The 12,858-nt window shown below is 34.1% G+C and overlaps 1 protein-coding gene across 2 annotated transcripts in view; it reads right to left on the bottom strand.

Moving 5' to 3' along the window:
• The window catches only part of LOC143256882 (E3 ubiquitin-protein ligase MARCHF6-like), an 89,766-nt gene that overhangs the window by 24,311 nt on the left and 52,597 nt on the right, over positions 1–12,858 (bottom strand). For both annotated transcript variants that reach the window (XM_076514692.1, XM_076514691.1), the window contains exons 16-17: positions 5,103–5,234; positions 4,219–4,288 (exon numbers count right to left, since the gene is read on the bottom strand). In XM_076514692.1, coding sequence (XP_076370807.1) covers positions 4,219–4,288; positions 5,103–5,234 — 202 coding nt within the window. The remainder of the gene's footprint in view (positions 1–4,218; positions 4,289–5,102; positions 5,235–12,858) is intronic.

Here is a 12,858-nt window from a genome sequence, read left to right as displayed (position 1 = left end):
ACTTTATCAACATAAATAAGTTTCCTCCACAAACCATAGAAAACATTATGTGCACATACCTGGACAGAAAGCAAAATCAAACAATAAAAGTAAATATATCTCACGAATAAATAAACAACAAAACCAAATACAGCTGCATACCATATATTCCCGACATCAACAGAAAAATGACCAACATTTGGCAAAAACTACTAACAAAATATGACATTCTAGTTAATACCAAATTTATTCAAAAACCAGGCACAAAACTGAGGTCTATACTATATAAAAACTACACTGACAAACATTACACCAACATTATTTATAAAATACAATGTGATAACTGCCACGACTTTTATATTGGAGAAACAAGTAGAAAAATGGAAACCAGATTCAAAGAACATAAAAAGTCACCTTCACATGTTTTTGAACACTGCAAGTCAAATAAACACAACATAACCATAGAAAACACTTAAATACTAAATAAATAAAGAAACATAAACAAATGCAAAATTAAAGAAGCCTTACTTAGACAACAACTCAACCCCAAAATAAACCAATACAAAGGAACACCTATATTAAAATAATATAATAAATAATAATAATAAAATAAATAACATAAAATTATATATTCAAACATCTAAGCATGCCCTCTACATTCTGACACTCAGTTACACAACCCCTTTCAAACATGTGGTCAGCTTCCAGTCAGTTACCTCTTCCTTTCTTTGTGAACCTGATGATGACCGAAGGTCGAAATGTTGTTCGCTCCTCTACGTAAAGAATATTCTCAACCCAAACAAGCCGGTTTTACATATATAGTTCCATTTTTAGTTGTTTTTTTCTACCACCTTCAAATGCCTCTCTTCAGGCATTTATAATATTCTCAGAAATTCCATTCTCACATCATCTATTGAAGATTTGGCTTGTTAAACATGAATATGAGGCGTTTCTGCCATTGTTTCACCACCACTGTGTTTATGTATTCAACAATTTATTTCTTGTAACATGTATCAACAGACAGGGAAGGGCTAAATCTTACAACCTTTATTTACTACTCTTTGGCTGGTGTTTCCCTATTCATGCCAATATTTCTGTCACACTATGCTTGATGCATTCACAATGGAAATGCATTATCTTTTCATGCTTTACTGGCTTCCAGTTCTAAGTTTAGTTTCTTCAGCAGTCAATGCTTTGAACACATCTTAGGAAAATTTTTTTCTATGTTACCTTTTCTTCATCTTTCTCTGGCCAAGACCAGATAGTTCCATTGTCCACTTTTTCTTATCATCAGATAATTTCCATTACTCTTATCTATCTTAAAAACATCCAATTCCATTACTTTTTGTCTTTATGATGCATCTTTCTCAACATTTGCCACTTATAGTTTCACTACTGTCTATTATGTGATCCTTCCATAGATTTAGTACTGTTTCATATTTTATACATTCCATACTAATGTCTATGGTTTATCTTTAGAAGCTAGTGCTTGCAGGATTACAGTTTCTTGTTTTTCTCATACTCTTCAAAAATTTTGCTTCATTTTTTTTTCATGCATCTCTTTCATTATTATGGTTTTTTTTCTCAGCTACTTCAGCTGCTAAATAAGTCATGTGCCTTTGTCTGCCTCACATTTTTAAGTTTTGGGTTACATCTTCCACACAAGTACCTTGACATTATCATCACTGGGACTTAAGTATGGTCTTAAATTGCTTGGCTTCTTTTAAATCCTTGACAATTTCTTCACTTTCTCTGAAGAATTTCCGATGGTTCCACACTTAAATGAGAAAACCACAACATTTTTGCCATTAAGTCTTCTGATATTTTTTTACCCCAAAAAACTCTGTACTTATATCCTGATAGCATTCCTATGAAAGGCTTGAGCTGTGAGAAAAAATTACCACAGTTTTTCTCATATTATATTAATTACTCTGACATCAATTCTCCTTCTGAAGAACGTTATCTATGTCTGGTCACAGTTATTTCCCCTATATTTCATGTGTAAAACCATTCTGAAGGAATAAACATCAATTGTTTATACCTTGTGGCAATTCTTGATCCACGTATATTACTCCATCCATATTAGTATATTGGCTTATACAGCTCATTTGTCTTATTCATTTGTTTATTATGATGTTTCAGACAATCTTAAGCACGAATTTCAAACTACATCTTATCACATTCACCAACTGGCTATTTCTTTGATCTCCTGTTCTATGTACCCTTGACTGAACTCCTTACAAGCTATCATGAAGGTGAATCTGAATACAGTTTGGCTATATCAAATTATTCGGGCCACTCTTTCTACAGTTTTAGGGATCTGTTTGCCATCTATGGCTTTTCTTCAGGCTCAGTGATATCCATGCAGTTTTTCCATATCTGCCCAAAAATTGTTTACCATTTCCATAGTGTTTGGGATTACTAGTTAATTTTGACTTTAAACAAAAAAACCAAGAAGATAAAATAAGTCACCACAACCTTGTTTCATGTATAAACAACCTACATTTATACTGATTCATTTAGTCTAGGCTTCTTCAACCCCTGCATTCATCCCATGCAAACTAAGTATTTTTATATCACCCAAAATCTTATTCACATTTCTATAGGTATATTGAACTGAAAAAAAAATTTATTATAAAAAGTCACAGTGAATCTTAGGTGAATCTACATATATAAATTTATCAAATTATGAATTTCACATATCACATAAAACCTCTGTACTGGTTCAAGACAAAACTCTGTCCCCTATACTGGAGCTCTGCCAGTTCCTTAGGTAGTGGACAGAAGGTTCCATATCATGGATGATGATGATGACTCAACAGGTAACTTTTCCATTGTATGCTGTTAGAGAAATGAAACTACCTTTATCACAAGATATCTCAGCTCCAGCAAGGATGGGGGTCATCTATGTTTTTATTTTCATTAATTTATGTTTCCAGGTTTCAACTGCACTATCCTTCAAGTTGTTGAGCCCATCTTTGAGGACTACTTGGGTCTTTCTTTGATTCTGCCAGAGAATTCAATAATTTGGCAACTGTGTAACTCAAGTGCCTATTTTCGATAGGCATATATCTTTTCATAATACATATCTAGGCTGTTCTCCATGGACCTCAGCTAAAAGAGCAGAAATAGTATTTTTCTTGTTAACACCATCATTTGTATCCCATTTTGGTTCAAAAGGGTCAATACATCACTAATGCACCTAATACCAACCCCTTTACCAGACTTAAATGGTGTCATGGGTGAAGTTACCCTGCTAAGAAGAATGCCTTCTTTTTGAATGTCCTTTGGGCCCAGTCCTTATATAAGGACTAGTCTATTCTACTTATACACCCTTAAGCCCAATCCTGCAAACTATTTTCTGGTTCTGGATTCTACTACAGCTCTGCTTGGCTACATGTTTTCTAGTTTAGATTATTATCTTTCTCCCTGCAGTTTGTATTCATATAATTTTCTATTTCTTCTCATGTTCATTGGTTCACATCTCCTTTTACAATGTAGGTATTCTGGCTTTCAATATTTTAGAGATAACTTACTTGATATGAATCTGATTTCTTTAGAATTAAAATGAATTTCAAGCACACAAATATCTACCTTAGAAATACCTTTTGCCTTACTTCATCACAACTTTCAATAAAACCTAAATTATGGCAGAAAATCAGAACACACATTAGATCTACAGATGCTTTCACAATAAATAACTTGGAAAGTGGAGAGTTATGAGTAAGTAATATATACTTTGTAATGCATAAAGGACATTCAGACATTTTGAATCATGTTTTGTTGAGTCTATGAGTTCACATTCAACAAAGAAAGGTTTTTGTTACTTCTGAAATAATTAACTTTTTGAAATTCATTTAATTCTAAGAATAGAAGAATTCATTTTAAGTTAGGTTTACACTGCATTCTAAATTATATGGTATTTTGCCCTTGTATGGCTCATCTATACAAAGGCTTACAATTAATTTACTAATAACAAATAATGTTATAGCTCTGTGAAACCTATTTTATAGCAACTTAGAAGAATAAAGAAGTTCAAAACATATAAAAGCTACAAAATGTATATGGTTCATGAAATCTTACTATCTTTGAATAAGAAATTTAAGAAATTGAAAATTAATTTATGTCATTTAGAAAAAAATTTTGAAGCCCTTTCTTCCACCCATTTACATCAAACTGATATAAAATTACAAACCTTACTAACTTAAATTAATCAGTTAATCCAACAAAACAGCTTACCAGGAATCACTAAAATCAAGAAGCCACTTATACTCATGCTTAGACTGGCTAGTACTAGAAATAGAAAAACCTGAAAAGTAAGAACAAACTTACTTTGAGTAGAAAGAAAAATGCAATTTGGTTCTCAAATATCTGCTTGATTTCAAAATATTTGTAAACTATTTCTTTAATAACCATTATTCAAAAATGCAACATCATAAGTAGTACTTAAAAGATAATAAATTATCATATAATTCTCCTATTTTGATTTTCAGATACATTTAAAATGAAATGAAGAGAGATAACAATAACATTAATATTACTCTGTATTCAGCAAAATATATTGAATGAAATGTACCATACATTTAATGGTACAGTCTGTTGAATTTGCCTTCTTATCAAAAGAACCTTTCAGAATCAAAATTATTTTTTGTGGCATTTCAGGAAAGGCAAACTTCTGCTAGAAAAGATTCTGAAATTAGATTTCTATGAGTTACTTCCAAGTTATTCAAACATAAAATATTTTAAGAATAAAGTACTCTTTCTAAAGATGGTATTCACATGGTTTAATGAAAATGTTAAAATATTAGATCTATGGGAAATTTGTTTAAGCCTAATTATTAAACTTTTACAAATATCCATCCAATTAGCAAAGTTGAAAGTTTAAGTTTTAACATTGACTTCTTTATGAAAATATGTATGGAAATTTTGTAAACAAATCCCAACAGATGCTTCAATTTAAATTTAAATTCACAAGAATGTATCAAGATTGGGGTAATGCAGTAAGAGATGACATATCCTCCTATACATACACACACAACAAACATTTATCAGTAAGTGATGACAACATATTATCTTCAAATACGTCTCATAAAGAAATAATTTATCTTCCACTTGTCTCCTACCCTTAATGCGATAAAAGAGGGTGATTCTGAGTTGCAGTTGCCAGGTAAAACCTTTTCAGGTGTTTGTTCATCACTGTGTACCAACATCTGTTCTTCTATGTGGAAACTCTCATTACATTGTTCTTTATTTTTCTACTTTAAAAAGAAGGAATGATTTGAAACAGTGTAGCACAAAATATAAAAAACTACACAAGAAAGACACTTTTGTTCAATAATCATACTATCAATTTACTTTTCACATAATTAACTCCTATAAAATGATCAAATTAAATAGGAACACTTACTAAAAAATTGCCTGAACAATGACTTAGTTAATTATTTCATTATCTTATGGAAAACTTGATTTATTAATTGCCACAGTACTTTCCTTGCAGAAGAACACACAAAGTGAAAGAATAAATAACAATACCAAATTTCTAATTTAATTTACTCTTTATATATATATTTATATGAAAACTGTTCAAATACTGACTACATTGACAATTATTATCATTATACAGTTCTTACTATTATTAGCTAATCAAGGATTTTAACAGTCCTTGAAAAAGATGGCAAATGAATATTCAACAACCTTCCAGACACAAGAGTTCCCTTAATTTTAATGAAGGTTTTTAATTTATAGAAATCCATTTTTTTATTTTGAGAACATAGTTAATCTTTCTAATTAGAATCAAAGTTCTTTATTGAATTGCATTATATTACTGCTTCAAATGCTGTATATAACAGATGCTAGCCTTAATTATTAAAAGGTCATAACACCACAATGAATTTATCCACAGTTATATAAATTCAAACTTAAAAAACTGAAATATGACAAGCTGCCTCAATATTAGTATTTTAAATAAATTGTTTTAATGATACTGCACTAAGTAATTTCAGTTTCAATTGTTTTAGTATGTGTGCAAAGCATTTGCATAAAAATGTTTAAATTACTCATATTTCAAGTTTTTATTACTTAACTCTAATTTGGAGCTAAGATCTTATCATAAAAATATGAGATTTTTGAACATGGTTAAAAATCTCTTTCGCTGAAATATTTCTCTTCCAAGAGCACATTATGTTTTCATTATTATCAACACAGTAAAATATCTAAATACTGTTTGCTACAAAACATGTAATATCATGCTTTGATATTAAACTAATGTCTGGTAGCTATGCATCATTAATCATTTATAGGAACCTATCTAAGAATCTAAATCTTTGATACACTGTTAGTAATGGTAAGAAGTCTTCTTGTACAAGGACACTTAAATAAATAAGCTTTAAAAATCATAGTAAAATAAAGCAAAATTCTGCTTTCAGCTGTTAGTACAAGATTGAGCCAAGTAAACATGTAATATAATTTTATAGCACAATGTTGTAAAAGATACTTATTAAAACACTTGCATAAATGCATAAACAAAATATTTGTATTTATAATCTAGTTTTATAATCTAAAATTTATAAAGTTAAATTTTTTTTTCTTAATGAAAGAAATTCATAAACCATGAAATACATATATTTTAGTTTAAGTCCAAAACATGAGAACAGATATGTCACACAAATTAAACAGAGATATGTCACATGTAAATTACAGTCAACTGAAATTAAAATCAAAATACTCATGATTTATCTTAATAATGTTATATTTAGTACAACAGAAAGTGTTGAATAAATAACTTCCAAACAGAACATTAGTTAGTAGTAATTTTTGAACAAATGTGGCCAAAAGACATGTTATAAATTGTTGTGCACATATGTATGAGTAAAACATGTCACACATACATGCTTTCACTTGGATACACTTGTTAGTACTGTATACTTGGTATACAACAAAACATTTACCATACATTATGAAATAAATTTGTCATATTTTTTGCAAAGTTACATCAGAGGAAGCATGAAAAACACATTCTGATTAATAAATTATCAATGCATATTAATTGGAAATAGAAACTGTGCAAACAAATTTTGAAAATCTGGTTTTTAGTGATTGTGTATATACGTTTTTGTTGACTTTCAGGTAAATCTGCTGAGCCAATAATGAGAGTCCCCCAAATCCTCATATTGGAGAATAAAATTTTAAATGTCCAAAATCTAAAATTAGGTTCTTGTTGCCAATGGTTATTTATGAAACATTAAAAATCTAAATGTAGGTATTTATTCTAAATGTTAATATTCTTTTAAATCGACTACATATTTCCAATAATGCATACCCAAAGATGCCAACCGTTACGATTTTGGTGTATACATTATGACTATACGCTCATACAGACAAATATTACGACTTGTTGCAACTCCCAAATTATTATATATTATATAGGCCAATACAATAAGGTGACAAATTGTTCCCCCACAGCTTAAAAGGGGTGAAAAGAAAATTTCTAGTGAGACAGAAATACATTTTGATAATAAATAAAAGACATAGTCCAAATGGCTACTTGCGATAATCATGTTTGTGCTTGAAATAATAAAAAATATTTGTATCTCCAACATCTACTAATAGTTTGAGTGTGGTGCTTCTCCATACTGGGTACATGAAGGAATCCATAGTTACGTCATCAGTGCTTGTCAGCCAATCAGTGCTCATGTAGATGGGTATTTATCGTTTTCTAAACAGCATAGAAACACCAATGCAATCGTTCACAAGATGAAAAAAAAGAGGCCTCATTCACCAGATTGTCTTGTTTCTGGCAAATCTAAAAGGACTAAAACTGTGAATCAAAAATTTAGGAAAGAGTATAGTACAAAATATCCAGTCATTCCATCAACAGTCAGTGACAGTCATGCATTTTGTACAGTCTGTCATATCGATTTTTCTGTGGCACATGGTGGGATAAAAAATTGTTCCAGGCATACAAAATCTGCATCTCACCAACAAACGGCTGAGGCGAAGACAAAAACTATGCAGATAACGACATTTATGAGTAACCATTCAGAACATGAAACCATAAATGCAGAAGTGATGTTCACGCAATTCTTCATTGCTCATAATTTACCACTAGTTGTAGCCGATCTTGCAGGACATCTATTCAGAAAAATGTTCCCAGACTCTGATATAGCAAAAAAATATGGCTGTGCTAGAACCAAAACTACAGCCATTGTACAAATGTTGGGTTGTGAAGATGACAAAATGATTTCAAGCATACTTACTAACAGTGTTTACAGTTTAGCCACAGATGGATCCACAGACAAGAATGACTCAAAACTGTATCCAGTGGTTGTACGATATCTGTACAGACTCTGTCTACAATCATTATGCTCAGTCATTTGAAATAGTTGGCATCTCTGCATACCTTCTCTTACACTACAGTGATAACTTGACTCCAAGGGTTTCTTCCCTTGCATATCTAAGCATTGGTTTGTTGTTTTTTTCAGATGCTCAGTCTTTTACACCCAACTTAATTGCTCTCGGTGGCAGTTTTTCCATTCCACTCTCCACATTCATCAACATACCCTCCATTCTCTGTCTATTGTATATAAACACCTCATTTATGTAATGTTATCACTTTTTTTAGGCTGACTTAATTCACAGTCTCTGACACTGGCTCCTAGTGAATAGGAAGGGTGGGAGAGTGAAAGAAGCTAAGTATTCTTGGAAATACATTTTTGATTTAAGAAGATGTTAATTTCTTAGACATATTTAACTTCACTCACACTAAAGCTAGAATCCCATATTGATGAGGTGGAGGGGCCAGTGAGGGCATTATCCCTACAAAAAAGTGTCTGCATAGATTATAGGTGTATTAATAGAAGACTGTCACACTAGTGGACGGACTGCAGTATATACAGAACAGATATGCTCTTCGCTCAAAATGTAATTAGTGTACTGTGGGTGGAATTTTATATGATTTATCATCACTATTGATCAGACCACAACAACTCAGAAATGGAATTACAGGGCCATGGTCACTATATTCCACCTTAGTAGCTAGGACAATAGGGCCACAATATGTACTGATGAGTGGATCCCAACTTATGGCTATAAAATGTTGAGTTCCAAGCTATAAGAATCACAATGATAAGCAACACTAAAATAGCCAAGCCTTCTCCTCAATATGAATGAGTTCAAAATACAACACCCCAGCCTGGAGATAACGATATTCTGTATGCCATACTTAACCTAAGGAAACAGAACTCATCCAATCTGGAATTATAAAAAAACTCATTGTCACGCCTCATCTCTGTAGGAAAAGATATATTATACTTGCCCCCATACTCATGGGATGTGAAACAAACTATGCTCAATCAAGGACCCAGAATGGAACCACTCTGAAATTGGAATTAAGAGGAGATAACAGACCTTCTTTCATGAATAATGTACTGAACTAATATTGATCACAAAGAAGGGCCATGCTCGACCCAACCAGATAGCCAAGCATCAATTTTGAACTTGGGCTGATACCTCTTCTACAGACATATAGGAAAAAACATTCAGGGACTCAGGTAGGAGAGCTCCCAGCTTTCTCCTGGAAGAAATTCACTCTAACACTCTGGAGGAAAAGTCTCTGTCAACCACCCTAGTGACTGGAAGCCAGGAGTAGTAAGGGCTCCCTAGCTCCACTAGTGATTGATTGATTGATTGATTTAGTGTTTTATGGCACAAATCAGCGAGGCTATCTGCGCCAGACATTCGGTAAAAATGTTAAAAAAATATAAAAATAAATAAATAAATGTATTAATAGACATAAATGGAAATGAAGGTAAAACAAAAAAGTATAAAACCAATGTTGACACCTAGTCTACAATGTTAAGATAGAAGGCAGAGTATAAGAAGTTGTAAGGTATTTACTCTGGCAAAAAAGGTAATGATCATAACCCGCCAAGAAGATTAACAGGTAAGTTCAAGAACCACCGTCAATCACCTGAAGTTGGCCTTTCCAGTCCTGGTTCCGGGTTATGTGTCATAGCAGCTATTATCAAAATGTAAAAGAATAAAAGTTTTAAAATACACTCCGCAAAATCGTAATAATGAGTAGCCAAATGTCCAGTAAAAAGATAAAAGTCAAGTAAATGGAGTAAAATTTGTAAAAGTAATTGAAGATAAAAGCAAAATGGCAATTAAAACAGAAAATGGCATAAAAACCAATGTTGACATCCAGTCAACAAAGTTGTAAAGAACTACCTGTAGCAGAATGGTAGTGATCGTAACCCGCCAGGAAGACTAACAGGTAAGTATAAAAACCACCGTCAGTCACCTGAAGTTGGTCTTTCCAGTCCTGGTTCCGGGTTATGAGTCAATATGGCCAGTACTAAAAGTAAAGTAGTAAAAGTGTGAAATGATATGCAGCAAAAGTATAATAACAACTCGCCAGGATGACTAACGAGTAGTTCAAACGGATAGTTCAAACAGGAGCGTTAGTCACCTGAAGTTGGCCTTTCCAGTCCTGGTGTCGAGTTATTTAATGTTCTGGCCATTGTCCAATGTCAAATTGAAGGAGAAAGATTAAAACTGTAAAAAAGGAACCACAATTAAAAAGGTGTAATGAATAAATATGCAACACTTAAATGAGATTAAAAGGTTAATGGCCATTAAAAAATTAAAACATTATCAAGGTGGACAGAGTCAGCATCACCAATAACTCTGTCCAATGTTACAGATTGACCCTGGGAAAAAATATGTTAAAATATTGCCGTCGTTGAGAATTGTAACGATGGCAAGAAAGTAAAACGTGGCTGATAGTGATTTGAGTGTTACACAAACTACACATTGGTGCATCAGTTCCAGATAAAAGAAAATGATGAGTTAAAAACTGTGACCAATGCGTAGCCTAGTGAGAACAACTTCCTCCTTCGAACTTTACGGAAGCTAGATGGCCAAAGTCCAATTTTGGGTTTGATTTGAAAAAGTTTGTTGTCACGTTGCTCATTCCAAGTGGACTGCCAGCTGGCACGGAGCCAAGCCTTGAAGACAACACCATAGTCCATGTACGGAATAGGCATAGGAGTGATGGTGCTGAAGCAGACATATTTAGCTGCCATGTCTGCAAGCTCGTTCCTGCGAATACCAACATGGCCTGGTATCCAGAAAAACTGGATTGTAGTAGCTGCTAATGAGAAATGGGCCAGTCGGTTTCGAATATCAGCGAGAATAGGATGTGAGCTAACGTGTAGCGATTCCAAGGCAAGTATAGAACTAAGCGAATCAGTATAAATAGTGCAGTTGGAGTACTGCTCAGCTGCAATATGATCCAGGGCAAGAGATATGGCATACAGTTCAGCAGTGAACACAGAAGCTGTAGAAGGGATTCTGCACGCAACTACTGACCCATAGCAAACCATAGCAGAGCCCACTGAATTACCTGATTTGGAACCATCTGTATAAATGGGAACTGAATGATTGTTTGAAAGATATTCATTGAATAAAAGACGGTACTTCCAATCTGGAGTATCTGCCTTTTTTAGGTGACTGAAAGAAAGGTCACATTTGGGGGCTGTAATAAGCCATGGTGGGATGGGCCGACCTGTGGAATCTGCAATGTTATCCAAGGACAGACCCAATTCATCCAATTGCTCCCGGATGCGAAGGCCAAACGGAGCAATGATAGATCGTCTGTTCTGAAAAAGTACTGCCCACCGAGGAAGGAAAACACATTTCCAGGTGGGATGCTTTGGTAAGGAATGAAGTTTCGAAGTATATTGTAAAGATAGTTGCAAACGGCGAAGGTGTAGAGAAGGTTCATGAGATTCAATGTATATACTTTGAACTGGAGAGGTACAGAAAGCCTCAATGCAGAGTCAAGTCCTTGGTGATGAATGGGGTCCAGCATCTTTAAGGCCGAGGGTCTGGCAGAGCCATAGATCATTGATCCATAATCGAGTTTCGATCTAATAAGAGCACGATATACCTTTAACATTGAACAGCGATCTGCCCCCCAACTGGTAGAAGAGAGAACACGGAGGATGTTCAGTGCTCTTGTGCATTTGACCCGAAGCTGCTTTAAGTGTGGTATAAAGGTCAGTTTACGATCAAAGATAAGCCCCAAGAACTTGGTCTCCAGGACCACTGGCAGCAAAACTTCACCGATATGAAGTTCAGGATCAGGGTGAATACCCCGTCGACGGCAAAAGTGCAGGCATACAGTTTTGGAGAGAGAGAAATTAAAGCCGTTCGCCAGAGTCCACTTCCATACACAATTGAGGGCGGTTTGTAGTTGCCGCTCAATATATCTCATGTTTGATGACTGACATGAGATGTGAAAGTCGTCGACATACAGTCCATTCGCAACAGTGAGAGGGAGTTGTTCAGTGATGGCATTTATCTTTATACTGAAGAGTGTAACACTCAATACACAGCCTTGAGGGACTCCAAGTTCCTGCACAAAAGAATGGGAAAGTGTCGAACCCACACAAACTTGGAATCTCCTGTCCATTAAAAATTTTTTAATAAACATGGGTAGATGGCCACGTAACCCATATGTATGGAGGTCTCAAGAAAACGCCATACCTCCATGTTGTGTCGTAAGCCTTCTCTATGTCAAAGAATATTGATACAAGATGTTGGCGGCTGAGAAAGGCTTCTCTGATAGATGTTTCAAGACGAATTAGGTGGTCTGTGGTGGAGTGCTGTCGACGGAACCCACACTGGGTGGGCGAGAGGAGGTTGTTTGATTCAAGAAACCAAACAAGACGAGCATTAACCATCCTTTCTAATGTCTTACAGAGACAGCTCGTCAAAGCAATTGGACGGTAGTTTGAAGGAATCTTGGGATCTTTCCCTAGCTTAGAGAAAGGTAAAATAATAGCCTGGCGCCAGGCATCAGGAAAAACATTCTCC

Source organism: Tachypleus tridentatus, chromosome 7 (genome assembly GCF_004210375.1).
Source record: "Tachypleus tridentatus isolate NWPU-2018 chromosome 7, ASM421037v1, whole genome shotgun sequence".
Classification (NCBI taxonomy): domain Eukaryota; kingdom Metazoa; phylum Arthropoda; class Merostomata; order Xiphosura; family Limulidae; genus Tachypleus; species Tachypleus tridentatus.
Note: the sequence above shows the minus strand (reverse complement) of the source record. Positions and strands in the feature narration are given on the sequence as shown.